Source organism: Coturnix japonica, chromosome 3, assembly GCF_001577835.2.
Source record: "Coturnix japonica isolate 7356 chromosome 3, Coturnix japonica 2.1, whole genome shotgun sequence".
NCBI lineage: Eukaryota > Metazoa > Chordata > Aves > Galliformes > Phasianidae > Coturnix > Coturnix japonica.
Window position 1 is genome coordinate 97,580,762 of NC_029518.1, and position 18,570 is coordinate 97,599,331.

Here is an 18,570-nt window from a genome sequence, read left to right on the forward strand (position 1 = left end):
AAATAAATCCTAAAACCCAAGAGAGAGAACATCATGAACCAAGAAATGAAACCAAACCCAAAAAACAGTCAACAGAAGCCTGGCACATGTAGAAAACATCAATTCATTTAGAAAACATCAAAAGGGTCATGCCTGAACCTCCTTTTTTCTTGAAAACAAAACCAAACCAAACCCCTTGTGTTTGTCTGTTTGTTAGCTCTTATCGCTTGAGAAAAGTCACAGTAGCACTCTCACCTTGAACCAGAGTTTGGAACTTTTTGTGTTTCTTTGTAAGAAAGAAAAAACGGTTTAGGTTATGGAAAATAGTTGGGAAATTTGAGGTTGGAGAGAAGAGAGAGAGAGAGAAACTGGAAGATTGCATAGTTGTGAACAGTGGCTTCTCATCAAGGTGAAAAAGTGCATCATCTGATAAAATAGCATTTGATTATTATTTTTTGTTCGGTTCCATATGTTTGTTTTTTTTTCTTCCTCAGTCAACTGTACATGTCACACATGAAAAGGTATATACAGCACACACACATGCTAACATTAAACGTCTGACATCGAAACAGCCATTCTTTAAATGCTCCATCAGTTTTTGTTTTTTCCATGCAAATTTGTATTCTTTTAGATACATTTTTATTTTTTTTTTGCTACAGCCTAAGACCGCAAACTTGTCCTAGCCCATCTCATGTAGTTTTGAACATTAGCAACATAAAAAGGGGAAAAGCACCAGAATGGCTCGGTTTGATCACCAAACCTCTGCTTTGACTTCTTTCCTTTTTATTTCTCATCACTTCATTCACTGCTGGTTGTTGGTGTTTTCGTTTGTACTGTTGACATTGATGCCATTTTGTTTGTTTAAATTTTCCAGATATGGGAAAAGAAGGAACAGTTGACTCTTTTTTTTTGTAAGCATTCTTGAGGTAAGAATCACTGTGAGCACCTGGGGCAGGCAGCAAAGCTCTACAAAGAATTTGAAACATGGATTCCAAACATAGCCATAAACTAGCCAGAAAAAAAAGAAGGAAAAAGAAGAGATGAATATTCCAGGCTTGCTTGCTGGCTGAACCACCCGCCTTCTTCCCATTTCTTTTTCCTTCTCCCCAAAAATCACTCACAGAATTAAAAGGAAATAGAAGTGCCTCGGCACATTCCCCCTTACACCAGCCAAACGCAAAAAGACAGCTGTTGTGCATAAAAAAAAAGGATGCTACAAAGGCTTTCTGCGCTTGCTGCCTGCCTCAAGTGCATTTTAATGTATGTCTGATCATCTATATTTTTATGGGAAAGTCATATTTGTTACACTTTATACAGGATCACTTCATTTTTGTCCTCTTTTAACCTTTTCACTTTTTTTGTTTGTTGTTTGTTTTGGATTAAAGTGTTGGTTATAACAATCTACAGTAAGGCTGCACAGGAAGAATTCTGTGTATATATATTTTTTTCTCTAAGAACCAAAGTATATAAAATGAGGTTTGATTCTAGCACCTTTTACAGTATTATTGGTGTTGTTCCCTTTAGTAGAAAATAAAACTCAACATCTGTCCTATCTGAAAAGGGCCCATAGGTTCAGCAATATGATATATAACGACAAGGGGACGATTGACCCAACCCAGCAGTCCATTGACAAAACAAATGCCCCCTGAAGTCAGGCAGAACTACTGATGTGAGCAAAGCAAACCATGTTCGCCAGCTTCCCTCCTCCCCAGAGTGGGAAACCAAGCATCCCAATGGGAAAAAAATGAAGTGAGTGCATTGGAAAGGCGCTTGGGAAGATGAGATTGGAATGCTTGCTGGTGGGCAGGGTGGCTGGCTAGAGGGGAAAACACTGACTGCAAGCTGTTGGGTTGCATCCCCTTGGTGCAAAGGAAAAGGTAAAGCCACCACCTGGGGATGCCATCCCATTGGTCCCACCGTCTTCCCTTCATGGCAAGGTGACATCCACCCGTCCCATGGCAGGAGGACGATGTTGCTGCGTGGCATCATCTGCCCCAGAATTTGGATTAATGCTTTGGAAATGTTGTTTTGTTGAGGAGAAATGGGTGACATGAGAACAAACGCATGGGAGAGAAGCTCTTTGCCAAGGCTGCAAGCCTTTACGAGATATTGAGCTGTTGGTTTCACCCAGTGTAATCCTGCAGAGGAACGGTCTGTTCCTCACACAGCGGCATCAGAACCTCAATTATATATATATAATTATAACTATAGTAATATTTCTATCTATCTATCTATATTTATATATGTATACATTAAAGTCTGTTACTGCAGTGGCACATAATCCGGAGGAGACGCACTGGCGTTGCTGTTTGATGAGAGTGGTTGCCTTGACTGGAGTCCTGCAAAGGGTAAGCACCACAAGAAAAGGCACCACAAGGTCTGGGGAATTAAAACATTGCTGCCCTAACATCACTGGCATCAACAAATAAAGGGCTTTGGGAGCTAATGAGGGCAGGTGGGGCCAGGCAAATGTCTGGTATTGCTGATGGCAAAAAAGAAAACCAACAACAGGCTGTTCCACTAAAAAAATTCATATTGGGCTCATATAGTGAAATGGGGACCAGAATTTGGTCTTTTTAAGGAGCACGTTGATTTTCTGAGCTCTTTTCTAGCACTTTGGGCACTTTTAAAACAGCCTCCCTAAAATAAAAACCTTGCCAAGTTCAAGATGCTTGCGTCGGTGTAAAGGAAGCAGGATTTAGCACTCAAAGCTTGATCAAAGATGATGAGGGCACAGCCTGACGTGGGCTGCCTCCTGGGACGTGCTGGATGTGCTCAGAGAGTCTGATCTCATCCCTCCACACAACCCTGCCCTGAATATCTCAATCTGTCACTCCCCAGGAGCCCGGAGACAAAACTGTCCCGGACACAGGCAACAGTCTCAACCAATTTACAGAAGTGCTGTCAGATGGAGACGGAGATCAAAATGTGTGTGTCTGGTTTTCTCAGGGCTTACCCTGCACTTCTCATTCAGTCAGTCCAATCCTCTCCTGCAATGCACTTTCTGTTTGGCCCTCGCTCTGTTACTTTAAGGATTGACACTCAAGCGTCCACCACACATGGACACCTTGCGCTCTGGGATGCAAACATAGAGGAAGAGTTGAAGAACAAGGTAGAAGACCTTAGAGTCCTCCTGTAAAATGAGAAGTCACAGCAGACAGTATGTAAACCTTGGGCTTCCTGTGCATAAACTAATTGCTTGGTGATCAAGAAAAGAAGACGCTCACAGGCACTCTATGCCAAGTTAATAGCACCAGGTTTGCATCACGATGACGCCTGCCTAACTCCGCTCTCGGTGGCACAGCACCAAATCAAGGGGACAGACATCGAGTCTGGTGGTAATGCAAGAGGATCAAGCCTACCCTTGTCTGCTTGTTTTAGCCAGCTCAGAGCAGGGGTTGCTGGGGGTCTTTGTGCCTCCCAAATGCATCCTGCTGGCAGAAGCCAGGGATGGTGCTCAAATGCCACCATGGCAGGGCCTCAAGTAATTTTCCTTGGTCTTTCAGACCTTTTGTGGGGTATGATTTGAAGCCCAGTCCGTCTAGACCCCAATAAGGACAAGAGGGTGGCTCAAATGCAGAAGTGATCTAGAGAGGAGCCAACCTTTCCTGACCTCAGGATCCTTGCTCCTAACATTACGACAGTCAGTAAAACCCCACAGCATCAGAGCAGCACTGGAAGAATGATTTCAGATGGATGACCTTGGTCCAGAATATGCTGAGTTTGGTTAATAAGGCAAGATTCAAGGCATGGGCATGACTGAGTTTCAAGCTTAGTTGGCAAAAAGATATACTAGGAAGTCTTAGGCCATAATTTCTGTTTAATGTGTCTGATCAGGAAGCTCTAGGGTAAGCAAGGCCCTTCTTTGGAATATTTCCATGTGGACAGGATTCAGAGTGGGAGCATAAAATATAGGATGCCTGTGGCACAGGCATTCTTGGGAATGCACCTGATGATCCATGTGCTCTTTCCACCTCTGCTTTCTGTAACTCCATGCCCAAAGATGACCGTAGGAAATCCCTGGCTCCTCAGCTGACTTCCATAGCTGTTTTCCTCTGGGTGAGTGAAGCATTTTGAAGGATGGAGGAAAAGTTCTGATCCTAAGCTTAGCATGGCATCTCGTCTGGCTTTTGCTAGTCCTTCTTGAAACAGCCAAATCAGACCAATGTCTACCAGACTGTGTGAAGACAGGGACCAGGAGACATACTACACTGCTTTCACCTGCTTTGCCCATGAACACTGAAGTCCCACAGTACCTATGATGTTAAAGCACTTTGCTGTCATTGACATACTCCTCGCATCATCCTTGCGAGGTAGGCTTCATAACTTCCATTTTAGAGATGGGCAAATTGAGAGAGCAGCCCTACAACTTGTCCAAGGACACAAAAACAACTAAAGTGAAACTAAAAGCTGAATTTCCACTCACTGAATAAAGTTCATCTGAGGAATCCAGTTCAACAACGTTTTTTGGGTTTTCAATGTTAACAAAGAGTTCTAGCAAAGATTAGTCAAATTTCAGCATTTATGGGAAAAGTGGCACTTCTGAAATACTACTATTTAAATTGTGCTGTTCTCTACAGCTGTGCCAACTTCCCAGTACTATCAAAATTCACCAATCAAAAGTGCTTCTAGGATGAAAGCTGATGTTAGAAGATGCCATCAACTTACAGAATTCCATTCAATCAGAAGGTGCTCAAGAGCTTTGCAGGAAGTGTTTCACTAGCCTGTCTTCCCAACACTTCGGTAGAGCATGGAGGAATCTTTAAAACCACACTGCAATGCCTTGGGGAAGAATGACAGAGATGCAGGGCTGGAGATGGGGTTGGTGAGAGGTGCCAGACAACAGCCTGACCATTCCCTTATCACCTTCCCAGGAGCACAAGCCAATGCTACAGTGGAGTTTAGGCAGGGCAGGTTGCATTTGGCAGCAGAGGGATTCCTAACATCTTCTTGGTTTGCCTATCCAACAGCCTACAGCAGAGATGGAAAGAGAACATACATCTTCAAGCACCATGATTTTGCCCTTCTATATATAACAGTCCATCCAAAAATATACATGCTACAGAGAAGATACTTCCTTGCAATCAATCGATCAATCAATCAATCAATCATTTATCTAGACTTTCTGTGAAACTTTTATTGTTAAAGAAACAGCTCCTGGGGTTGGGACACAGTGGAGACCCTTCTGCATGACTGGGAATACATTGCACGTATTGGGTTACCATTAGGATACCATGCATGGGCTCCACCCCAGCTTTAGTCTCACTCTGGTTTCACACCATGGGAAATCACGTTACTGGAATGGTTTGAACATTGCCCAGTGACACGAATGGAAGTCACCAGACCTAGATTTGAAATAGTCCTTCCCTGAGTATTTAAATGCTTTTGAAACTACTTCCCATTCCCACTGGAATAGAACAAAAGGCTGGAATGGTAAGAATTTGCAGAGTGGAACCACCAGACAAAAAATATTGTTGTTTTTTTTTCCTGATAAAGGGCACGTTTTATAGCTAATGGCAAACTTTGACGTTTGGTATAAAATCTCTTCCTCCTCACTCTCCCTACATAGAGATGACAGAGCCAAGGGATTTGGCTGTGGTACCTTTTTAGATAAGAAAACACACATCACAGCTCTCCTCCAAATGGCAGCAATTACATCCCATTTAAGGCTTGTTTAATTGCTGGAGTAGTGCTCAGATGACTATGGATAAGTGAGAGCCAGTACACTTTTCCTACTATTTATCCATTGTAAATTTACTGGCTGTTAACAAGCTTTCAGTATTTGTTGAAGAACAAAAACAAGCTGTATGGGAACAGCATTAAAACTGTAGTAATTTGGGGATGAACCCAGGGAACACTTTCTCTTTTAGCAGTGTTAGCTCAGAGCAAGTCCATTGAAGTCAAGCAGCTTCAACTTCGGGTTACTGCAGTTTCTGCAGGCATGAGTCTCCATGTGTACTCACATGCCCTCTGAAACTGAAATAAGATCCTAAAGCAAACAGATTGCAGGTGTAATCATCTGGCATTTGTCCTGGATCTTTGCTACTTGGGAAATAATAGCATTTGTTTTTAAGGTGAAAGAAAGGGGAGGCATGCGGGTGGTGGTAGCTGGGTTTGAGGGAGGGGACTCCGGCACCGGCAGCAGGTTTTATTGGCAAAAACAGGAAAACATGAGCTCCATGTTCCTGTGATTGATGGATAGGAATGACATCCGGAATGAAAACAATTCTCATTCCCTTTGGGTACCAGTTGGCATTTACATCCAAAGGGCTTGAAATCAGATTTGGGGTCCAGTCTTCATGAAGAAGGACCCACTGTGGTGCCCCTTTGAGCAGGGCTGTTCCCACTGGTGTGGGTGGCAGGGAAGGCCCGTGTGAGGGTCAGGGGTTTGCCAAATTCACACGGTTCTGCTTGGAAAGAGACACTTGGTTTTGTCCAAGATTTTGTTTGAGTTTCAGCATCAAGAGAAAGTCTCTTGTCACCAGTTCAGGAAAGCCCAGTGGGGCTATAATGCCCAGTTTAGGTTCCCCTGGCACCAGATTGTTATTGAAATGTGGAATGTGAGGACATCAGTGGAGTTCTACTGATTTATACTGACACTGCATATGGCCCTAATTTTTTGTCTGATTTTGGCTTCCATCTTTCTTAAAGAAGGGAAAATCAGGCAGTACAGCATTTCTCCAGAAGGACCTTAAGCTTCTGATGATTGTTTATCCCTGTTTTGACTTCAAAAAATAACATACTAGGAACACTTATTACAGCCCTACCTTCAATCCCCAAATTCTTTGCAGCTCACGCCAGAAACTACCCTCCTCATCTTGAAAAGCCCTTAGGAATTCACAATGTATTCATACATATATTAAAACATATATACTGTTGCAGTAACATGGCATGTATGCTCGTCTATATCTCCACTGTGTATATAGACTCAGGCATACATGTTGACTAGTCCCTTTAATCCCTAAAACTCTAAGCCATCCACTTCGGATCAGACCTAACACCTGCTTGTTGACCTCTGCAGTTGGAACAGCCATTGCTGCTGGAGTGGCTCAAAGCAAAACAGCTGCCTGCGAACACAGGCAGATGTGTTTATTATCCAATAGTGCATTTTCAGGAAAATTAAAGGGTGATTTATTGATAAAGGTAAACTTTTCATCATTTCTTATATATGTATGTATATATATATGTATATATATATATATATATATATATAATGCCCTCAATACCTTATAGGCTATATCCTACTTAGTTCCACAAGTTGGTTGACGATTAGCTATGAAAGCAGTCTGCATTTACATCTTTTTTTTTTTCTTTTTTTCTCTATATATTTTTTTCTACTAGATACACGTAAGACTTCCATCGCTTTCCAAACAGCACTCGCCCTCTCTCATCCCTCTCAGTTCATCCCTGTTCGAGACACAGGTGTGTGGTGCTTCTTAGGACAAAGAGGGACAATCTGTATGTTGGCCAGCATTTGGTTGGGTAAAACAAAGCAGTTAGCGTAGCACCGAAGGAGTTACATTGCTGTGTTGTTGTTTTTTCTAGCTTCAATCTTTTTCCTTTTTTTTTTTTTTTTTGGAAGTTTAAAAAGAAAAACCAGAAGCACTGAGCTGAGTGCTTCAAACAGGGAAAATAAATGGTGGGGGAGACAAAGGGGGAAGAGCAGCCCCAGAGCTGATGCTCATGGGAAGAGGCTCATTTGCAAGAAGAGAGCTTCTGAATGCGCCCTACCCCAGGGGGAAGATCTGCAGCTACATGGTTGGTGATGTGGAATAGACTGGGCCACGCAACTAGAAGATCTGACCGACCTCCCTATGGTGGCACAAAGGAACAGGGATGGGACGCGAGGGACGCGGCAGACTAAGGCGTGAAGGAAGGTTTCCCAGCTTTGTTCTGGTTTCATGCAAGGCAAATCTTGGGTTAGTGAAGATGACGGCTTGCTGAAACACTGCCCAGGTTTCAGTCCTTACTCAGGAGAGGAAGCAAGATCCCACAGCAAAACCCAGCAGCTCTGCCCGAGTAAGGAGTGCGTGAGCAGGCTTCACAAAACGCTGCCGGAAGGGAGGAGGCAGCCTTGCCTCACATTGCATTTCCAAAAGAAAGACATCAGAGGATGGTCAGGACACTTAAACAATTAAAAAAGAGTAAAATAACAGAAAAAAAAAACAAAAACAACCCAAAAACCAAAATAAAGGCTTCTACAACGTGCTTTTTCCCTTCGGAATTATCAGATAATTGGAGCAATGAACCAGACCCCTCCCTTTGTCTAGAGAGAATCAGTGCAGGTTTCACTGAGCATCCTGGGTTTAAATCGGGGGTGAACCCACCTTGAAGGACACATCATCGACAGCCAAAGCTCCCACTGGTGGCAAGGGGGGCTTTGGTTGAGGATGGGCACGAAGGCAGACCTGGTCTGGTCTCTCCGGATGTGTTTCTGGCAGGGAAGCAAGTGCTTGGAGAAGTGCTGCACATGAGCAGCACTGACTCTGGTTTCCCCTTTGCACAACCCACCTTCACACATCATGGAAGGAAATAGTCTGAAAAAAGCTACCATATGACCAAGTAAACTGCAGTTACGGTGCTGTCCGCAGGCAGCAGAGGAACCCAAAGGCAAAACCAAAAAGAAGAACAGATTGTTCACATTTTTCAGTTAGGACTCCAGTTTCCCATGCCTACAAGACTCAAACAGAATACCAGCCTCCCAACCAAGGTCCAGGCTATTCCAAAACAGCGTGAGCAAATGTTTCACTGTATTCAGATGGATGCTGACGATTGAAAGATTAGTGCACGTTAACTGTGGCTGATGAGAGCATCTTTGAAAGAAATTCAAGTATTCATTAGTAATCTGTTCAGTTCAGTAATACTTTTGTTATCTTTAGGTTCAAGTTTCCAGAAACAGAAAGGAAAAGGGAAAAGTCACCTGCTGCGTAAGAAAACAATATTGCAAACAGCGCTATTCTCTTTGACTGGGAAAGCAAGGCTATCGAGTTGGCGCGCAACCACTTTTTTCCATTCCTTGCTATTGGGGAGAGAAAAGACTTAAGATCACCTTCTCGACACGCACATGGACCGGCAGGATCTCCTTCCGCGTGGTGTAACCAACCCCTTCACTGCTCCTTCCCGATAACAGCACAAACCCAGGAGAACTACAACGTTAACGGCGCGATTCCAGCACCTCCCGCACGCATGTTGCTTAAGCCTCACAACACCCCTGTGAGGTAGGTAAATATTATTATACCCATGTATACAGATGGGTAAACTGTAGGCACAGAAAGGTTAAATCACTTGCCCAAGGTTACACAGCGACTTCGTGGCAGAGCTGGGGCTGAAACCCGGGAGTCCCATCACCCTGAAACCTGCAATGAGCTTTTGACCTCGACCCGTTGCTACACGTACTGGATAAAACCATCTGACCAACACAGCTGTTCACAAATCCAAATACGAGTAACTCCGCGTGAAACAGGTTTCCCAAAAGTTCCCCTGCTGCACATGTCCCAATGAGGGAGAGAGGGAAGTTTGTGCACTCAAATGATTTCTGTCTGCTCGCAACGCTTTCTTGTTGTCATGGCTCGGGGATTTTTGTTTGTTTCTTTTAAAATATACAACAGGAAAGAACAGACCACATTATTTTATCAGTGTCGCTCATTCCAATTGAGTTGTGTGTACATCCAAATTTATATCTAAGTCCAGGTTGTTTTCATAGAACCACGGGACAGTTTAGGGTAGAGGGGACCTTAAAGATCACCGAGTTCCAATGCCATGGCCGTGGGCAGGGCTGCCAACAACTAGATTGGCACGTTCATTTCAGATTTAATTGTCACTGATTGCCTCCCTCTTTGGTAGTGAAGAGCCAGTGGGACATATGCAGCTACCTTTCATCACACTTTCTCATTTTTCTCATTATCCTACAGCCTGAGCTTCAAGTAAGGAACAAGGGTTGAACACGGGCAATCTCCAGCTCAGAAAGAAGGGTCCTCCCTTTCCCCACATCACACCGCAGCAGAAAAGAGCCACCACACTGCTATTTCCAAGTTCAAACACAACGAAGCGATTCTGAACATGCTCATGGAGAAATAAGCGGTACCCAAAGGTCTGGAAATGCACTCTGCACACAGTGAAAGGTTTGCCCACGTCTATTTGGGATAGCCTCCAATCTTCCCATTCAAACCAGGCTGAGATTCTCTGCACCAGAATACACCTGAGCTCCAAGGAAAAATGAAAACAGCAATCACAGCCCTGGGCATCGACCATCCCCACAGCCCAGGGCTGCAGACAACTGCCAAAGTAACAGCATGCAAGCTGCAGCAAGTAAAAGGGTGAGCAACTGAGTTCACGTCGTTCCTACCAGCTAGCCTTGGCTTCTGTGGGGTTTGGCATAGACCTTATTTCATGTGGGTTTTGTTGTTTGTTTTACTTTGCATGACCACATTGGAGCTGAACAGAATCCAGAGGAAAGCTAACCCAGTAACAGAAGATCCTAGAAAAGCCTGTCCCTACAATTTTGTACTGACTCTAGCAGCTTCCAAATGGTCTCTTGCCCAAGCTGCCCAGCAAGCAGGCACTAAAAGGTTTTGCAAATGCACAGTAATAAAAGTTTTCCTTTTCAAAGCACCTCTGAGCTTCAACGAAATCATGCTGGATGGACCTCAGACCACATTTTCTTCAGGAGGTTTGGTGATGTTGTGGGGGTGTGGGTGACTCGGTTCATGCAATCCCGTGCGGGGATGAGGAGCAGGGATACATTGTGAAGTGAATCTTGTGTATGGGAAAATACAGATGAAGAGCAAGGGACTGCTGCTCTTCGAAAGTCAACAGTGACCCATTCCTATCAGCACCACCAGATGGGTTTTAGCAGAACGCTGTCGAAAGCTGGAAATTCATTTTGTCCCACTGAATCTAGTCAGCTCTAAATAAAAATACAGGCAAATGGCAACTGAGGTTTTGGCAGTTGCAGAGATGGACATGATGAAGCGGGCAATTAGCTCCCATCCAGTACACTGCAAAATATAAATTTACTCTTGAAATCGGTGGCTCGTTTGCAATTTCCACTTACAATAACAGAAACACTGGTTCCTCTTCTGCAGTCCAGATTAGATGTGCTTCGGATAAGAAACACCTTGTGTGGGGGGCACAGCATCACGAGGGCAGGGACCTTGTAACTCCTGTATGCCCACTGCTGACTTGGTCTGCTCCAAGCTGCTCAAGTCTCCCAGTCAAATGCCTGCAGATGTGTAACACTGCCACACTTCGCATGCCAGACATCTGACACAGACGGAGAGATGGATGCATTGACATCAGCACAATGTAAGTGGCACTACTTGCAAAATAAGCTCAGCAAAAAGAACCAAGTCAACTAAGAAATACTTTGTCCATCGAACTGGGCAGACAACAGAAGTATGCCAGGCTAGAGCTGATGTACTCCACAAAATCCCAAATCCTGCTGTGTGGCATACAGATACATCTTTATTAGCAGAATAAACACTGCCAGGATCCGTTCTGGCCTCAAAGCTAACCGTGCTGGCCACATCCATAATACTAAACTCTTTCATCTCAGTACAGCATAGCCACATCCACACTGCCAACTGGGGATGGTCTTTGGCCAGTATCAATGCCTGTACAAGCTGTGCCCAAGTCTAGGCTTGCTGGAGTGGATGAAGACCATGCCAGAGAGGGGATGAGCAGTTCAACAGTGGGAATGGTAAAGCCCTGGCTCTGTCCTGGCATAGTGTGGTTGGCTCATTTCTATGGTCCCAGCATGAATTCAGCAGCACAAACACGACACAGAAGTTGTCCACGAAGCTTGTGGTGTGAATAATCACTGGCTCAGACTTCTCCAGTACAAAAACCCCTCAAGCAGTATCTCCTGGCCATGTAGTCGGGACATGGCATAACTGACCTACTGTGGAGTTAAAAAACAAGTGAAACCAAAGCATCCTGCCAGGGTGCGCTCCAAAAACCAAAGGAAGCCTGGGCAAAAAAAGAAAGAAAGAAAAGAAAAAAAACAAACAAAAGTGAGGACAAGATTCTCAGTTATAGGATTACTGTGAACAAAGAGATGGGGACAGTTTTGCTCCCCATGCTTGGCAAAAGGTGCTGTTTGGCAACATGATTACAGACAGTCCCTAGAGGAGATGGTCACCACCCCAAGCTGTCTGTTCGGTGTGGTGGGAGAGCACTTTAAGGCTGCAATGAAGTCTTTGAAAGGGAAATAATCCTCCAGGTTTGGGACAGGCTTTCACTGGAAATCTTCTGCTAAATCAAGATGCCAGTGGATATCACTCAAAGCAAGGACTCAAAGCAGAGGCAGAAAGTCTATGTGGCTAAGGATAATGTAACAGTCTTAACACAAAGTGGAAGCACCTGCTTTTGTTGTTATCCATACTACAAGACCCAGAGAAGGAGGACTTTGGAGCAGGAATGAATCAAGCCCTTAGTCAAGCTGGTTTGGTTGTGAGAAGTTAGCACTGTATTGAGAAGTAAGGTCACTTCTGGAGTGGTTTGCCCCTCTGCTCTTGCAGTGAGACAGAGAGGACGGCTGTCGGTGTGGTGGTCTGGAGTAAGGGTCTCGTTCCTGAGGGAAGGCAGGCTGCAGGTGCTCCCAAGGTCAGGCAGCACCAAAGGGTCTCCTCTTTGACTCCCAATGAGCGTACCATGGCACACTGGCTCATCTCACTGTCTTGGTGCCAAGTGTCGGGGTCCAACTGTTCCGTCAGATGTGTTCACATCTCCAAATCCAACCCAAAGTTTGATGCGCTTGGCGTGCAACCTTCTCGTGGTGCTTTTGGAAATGAGGGTGCTGTCTCCTGGAGGACGTGTCCGTGAGGAAGAGTGGAATTGTTTGCCCATCCATTCCTTTCTCATGCTTGTGCCGATGAAAAGTTGTATGTGTAGATGAGAACTCTTAGTGGAAGGAGTAAAGAGAGTCTTTAAACAGGGCATGAGGCTTGGAGAAGCAGATTAAAGTGTATCTACACTGGTACTAACGGTGAGTCCTTGCAGAAAAAGGAAGAGGTGAAGTCTTGGGAGAAGAAACTTGGGGTTGTTGTCAGGGGTTTCGCACCTGTGTCTTTTAATGACAGCAGTGCAAAACTGCTCAGAGGATGGCAGGTTCACTTCACAAGTTACCTCTTTTGATGGAGACCACAAACTCATTAGGGAAGGAACAGGGTGACATGTTAGTGGGACGCTTGAGGGGGACCGACTATGGGATATGGGCAATGGAGAAAGGAAATGGAAGCTTTCCACAAATATATATATAAATGTATACACACATATATAAGTGCACAACAAAATGAGGGATCAGGGGATGATGAGGGGGATGACAAGACAAAACACCTCCCTTTCCCTGAAAATGTGGCCATCACGTCAGTTCTAATCAGAGCCCAGAAACATTTGCCTGAAATGGGAGTCTGACCAGGAATTACAGTACCAGTGACAATTTGGCTTTGTACAAACCTTGCCGTGTGTCTCTAGTTTGGCGCAAATGAGTCCTGCCCTCCTTAAAAGGGATGGACACGAGTTAAAAGTTTCTTTACAAAAGAAAATGACACACACACCAAAAAAAAAAAAAAAAAAAAAAGAAGAAAAAAAACAGGTGTTTGTTGTTTTTTTTTCATAGAATACTGCAAAGGATCACTGATCAAAAAACATGTTTCTCTTCAGGTATATTCAGGCGAAGAAAGCATTCAGCTTCTTTAAACTGTTATATAAAATTCATACTAGTTTCTTTTGATGCAATAATAATAATAAAAATAATAATAATAAAACCCACAACTGATTCTTCAAATTAAAAAATAATAATACTCATAATTGTAATTAAAAAATATCCCCCCCGTGCTGATTTTCTCTACAGAAGAGGTCAGCACGGGGGTTCTGCACCATGGACAGTTACAGTATTTTTGTAATAAAAAACTGCAAACACACAGAGAAAATACTACAATATTCACATAAAAATACCATTTTTGTTGTTGTTGCTTCTCCCCTCCTAAGCAGAGGGGCGGCGGGATTGAAAAGATGCCCTGAAACGGGAATACTCCTTTAAAAGAGTTAACACTCTCCAAAAGGAAAAGGGTGGTGGGTAGACGCGACCCCGTGATTTAACTCGAGACAGAGATTCCAGCACAGAAACAGAAGTCGAGAGATGCGAATGGTCTGACAGCGGGCGGGTTATGGGGAAATATGTCAGGACAATCACGCGACCCTTGGCAGGTGACCGTCTACGCTTGGCCATGATCGGAGGCGGCAGAATCTCCTTGCGGTGGGAAGGCTAAGCTACACCACGATGCTCCCGCTACGCTCTTGTGCTTCCTGCGGAGTTGTTTCTTGCCATGTTACTTACAGTCGAGGGTGACACGAGACAGTTTTATCAGCAGTTCCCCACATGTACCGAGTCGAAGAAAATCTCAGCTAAATCACAACAACAACATCAACAAAAGATACAAAGCACCAAATCATCTCAAGACGTCGAGTCAGTTTACAGGTTATTACCGTTTTGAAGAAGTTTGTTGTCTTTCTGTTTGTTAGTTTTTCCTGGCGTTGTTTGTTTGTGTTGTTGCTTTGTTCGTTCGTTCGCTTAATCCCGATTTTCAGATTTTGTTTTTCCTTAAAAAAACAAAAACAAAAACCACAAAAAAAACCAAAAACCAGAAAAAATAAATAAATCAAAACCCCCAAAAGCCCCTCAAATGAAACAAAGGATGCTTCACAATCACTTTAAGGCTCGCACCAAATGAGACGTGACAGGTCTTAACACGAGATTACAAATAATACACGTATGCCTTTCACAGCCTTAAAATGATACAGTAGGTCAAATTATTTTGCCAGTAACTGATCAAGTATTGTGCCTTTAAATTGACTCACTTTTTGCTACTATGCTGAGTTTTATTATTACTGAAATTATTAGAGATGAGTAGGTATACTTTAATTAGAGTGTTTTTGGTATAAAATTTCACAATTGGAGATCTCTTATTTTATTTTCCAGAGATCAACGTGGCCAGCCTCATTCTGGGCTCTGGTGGTGGTTGTTGGCCCCACTGAAGCCAGCGGGCATCAGCATGTGCAGCTGTTCTAGACAAGATCAGCTCTGCGTTGCCGTGTTTCCCTGCTGCAAACTGACCACGGTGCATTGGGCCACCTGCAGGAGGAACGTGGCTCCCCAGCAGGGCCGCATTTACAACATGAGTTGGGCAAGCTGGGTGGACTTGGCCAAACAGTGTCATAAATGCGCCGCCAACTGGAGGTGCAGACCTGATATTATCTTCCAGCCTTGAGAAAAAAACAATCTCCATTGGGGTGTCTCGGCCTTGCTTTCTTTGTTGATTTTTATTCCTTAAGTTAAATCCAATGAGAGCAATGATATATTTTCAGGCATTTCTCTTTTTTGTTCTTGTTGTTATTAATTTTTTTTTAATGTTTTTTTCCTTCTTATTAATTTCAAAGTTTGTATTTGAGTCATGTATTCTTTTATTATTACTATTATGACTGTTATTATTATTTTCCTGGCATATAATCATCAAAGAGTTTTGCATGAGAAAGGTGACAGTACTTAATGAAACTCAGCACCTAAGGGCATAAGGCAGTTGTAGGTTTGTTTGTTTGTTTGTTTTTATTTTTCAATCAGCACCAATCCCATAAATAATGTTCTACACTTGGTGTACGGTATAAAACTGATGTGGAGATGCCTCCTTCTCCACCTGTGAATCCTAGGTGTGGAAGTTGAAATACTGTTTCTTGTGTGTAAAAAACAAAAGAAAAGTTTTTCTTTTTGTTTTTACTTACAAAACATAGAGAATATCTTTTTCTTTTTCTTTTTTTTCTTTTTTTTTTTATACATACAGCAACCAGAAAGAAAGCTTATCTGAAGGTTTGTGTTTGTTTCATGATCTGTGTTTACCGTAAACAAAAATAAGGTCCCCTCTTTGACTTTTGCTTTAAGGAGCTTTTAAAGTGAAGATTCATATTGTAGCAACTCATATAAGAGAGGTCCATCTCTATACCTAATACCTACAGCTGTGGGGGTGACATACTGGAGGATGTTGATAGTTCTTCTTAACCTCCTGTCTACAAAATGAGCATCCCATGCAGGATATCTCTTTCTTGGGATGTCAATCTTAATGAGAGGCCCCTCGGGGGGGTAGGGTCGCCCAGATGGAGTAGATGGTACCATTGCTCTCACCTGGAAAACGGGCAAGCAAGTGTCAGCTGTGAGTTCCTCCTGTTGCTCCGTGACCGCTCTGGTGGGCGTAGCCTGGGCCCCCCGGTACCCAGGGGTTTGGGGTGCCATGGGCTCAACATCAGGGGGCAAAGGAATGCCCCAGAGCAGCTCGGCGCAACAGGAGCTGGCAAAGATCTTAGCTCTTGGCCCCATGGGATGCAGCACACCATAATATAACAGCATCAAAGCTATCCCAGCAGCAAAGCTAAGAAAGACACAACACAGTGCTGGCACGGCATATGAGTCAGTGGTGTCAGGATCTCTGTAAAAATACCAAAGGAGCGTCAAGGCAGCGTTCTCCGTCAGGACTACCGTGTAATACGCAAACATTCTGTATCGAGTCCGCCCTTCCTTGACATTAAACCAGCAGAAAATGTACACAATCCCTACCACCATGTTGAAGAGGATCTCCTCCCACTTAGACATGCAGAAATCTGTCCCACCATGGATGATCCAGAAAGCCATGGCACACCAATGGACCACTACAAAGATCCCAAAGTAGAGCTGGAAGATGGAAGCAAAGAGAGCAAAAGAAATAACTCGGGATGAGATGGTGAAGAGGCGCCAGAAGAGATGGATGAGGGCCCCTCTGTAGCTCATACTCTTCTTGTCGTCCCTAGAGTCCCGAAGAAGCTTGTGATAGGAGGCTAGCACCCAAGCCAGGGACATCAGGGAGGCCACAGAGGACACACCTGCCGGAAGACACACAGATCCACTGAGTTAGACAGGAGGATTGGTTGAAAACATCATCTGCTCACTAAATTATTGCATCTGGGGCAGGCTTGGTAGCCCAAAGGTTCAACTCACGCCACGTTGTCCTTACAGTCTGGAGGAGAGAAATACAGAAATATCAGTGTGGGAACTGCAATCGATGGTGTATTCATGAGTTTTCCAATGTAGAACCCCACGCTTATATTCACAAGCACTGGGCTCTGCCATCCCACCCCAGCTCTGCTCTTCCTACCAAAACCTGCCTCTGTCCTCATCATGATTACATCCTCATCTGAGAATCCAAAACTCAGATCCCATCTCAAGGTTGCAGCCCAAGGATGAAGGTTACTTCCTGCAGAAAGAGATCCATCTTGGAGCACATCCTTAGAAGAGCAGCACAACTATGTTTCTTTCACATCCATTTTAATCTAAAATACTTTCCTACAAGCTGCATTCACGTTAACTTGTATGCGATTCTGCCTTGATCAGGAACCTCTGTTTACATCCACCAATGGGAGGAATAGGCAGCTGATCAGTTTTATCACTGGTAGTCACACGCAGGTGAATATACAGATACCATCAGTACCCCTCAGACAGTCCCAAAACTCAGAACCTGACTGCTCCAGCAATCCCCCTGTACTATTTTCAGGACAGACTGAAGACCTGTACTGCAGGTAGTACACCTCCATCACCAACTCCAGAACAGACATGGGACCAACCCTACAGTCATGCCTCCAGCCCTGCCTGTTTCCTTTTTGTCTCGGTGAGACCCACTGGAAGGACCTCAGGTCTCTTTCATGTCTTTGCTCTATCTGGGACAGATAATGAATCATTCAGCTCTGCCTAGTGCTCTTGGACCCTACAGGACCACTCCCAGCAGAGAGGTCAGTGACTGCACTGGGGTCAGTCTCAGCTCCCAGCTTGTGCCCTGCACTGACACAGGGCAGACATCCCACAATATTCTCGGTCTTATTCCTCATTACAGCCAACATTTAAACTTATTTATTTGCTCCATCACACTCCAGGAATGTGATAATCTTTTACAAATACCATTGATTACTGCAACAGCAAATTGAACAAATCATTGAGCAAATCATCATCATAAAAATTAAGAGATTCTTGAAAACATGTAAAGGCCGCTGTCATATCACTCCTTTGCTACTATTGCAGATCACTGGACTTCAACAGCCCTGCAGGTGAGGCAATTGGTGATCACAGAATCATAGAATCACAAGGTTGGAAAGGACCTACAAGATCATCTAGTCCAATCATCCTCCATAACTCCTCATCCAGATGCCTCTTGAACACTGCCAGTGACAGCGACTCCACCACCTCCCTGGGCAGCCATTCCAGTGCCTGACCACTCTCTGAGAGAAAAAGTTCCTTCTTATGTCCCATCTAGACCTTATCTGATACAACTTGTGGCCATTTCCTCTTGTCCTGTTTGTTGCCTGGGAGAAGAGGCCAAGCTCCTCCTTATCACAACCTCCCTTCAGGAAGTTGTAGAGTGCAATGAGGTCTCCCCTGAGCCTCCTCTTCTCCAGGCTAAACAATCCCAGCTCCCTGAGCCATTCCTCATTATGACTTGTGCTATACATTCAAATCTTCTTTCCTTCTCCCTTCTCCCTCTGCCTGAAAGTCTTCCATGGGGACAGCAGAAAGACCCG

General features: G+C 44.2%; 1 protein-coding gene across 1 annotated transcript in view; it reads right to left on the minus strand.

Annotated features, from left to right (window-relative positions):
- XKR6 (XK related 6) overlaps positions 1–18,570 on the minus strand; it is a 145,556-nt gene that overhangs the window by 14,443 nt on the left and 112,543 nt on the right. The window contains exon 3 of the mRNA XM_015859693.2: positions 1–16,884. This exon is cut by the window's left edge and continues 14,443 nt beyond it. Within this exon, the coding sequence (XP_015715179.1) occupies positions 15,920–16,884 (965 nt within the window). The 3' untranslated portion in view covers positions 1–15,919. The remainder of the gene's footprint in view (positions 16,885–18,570) is intronic.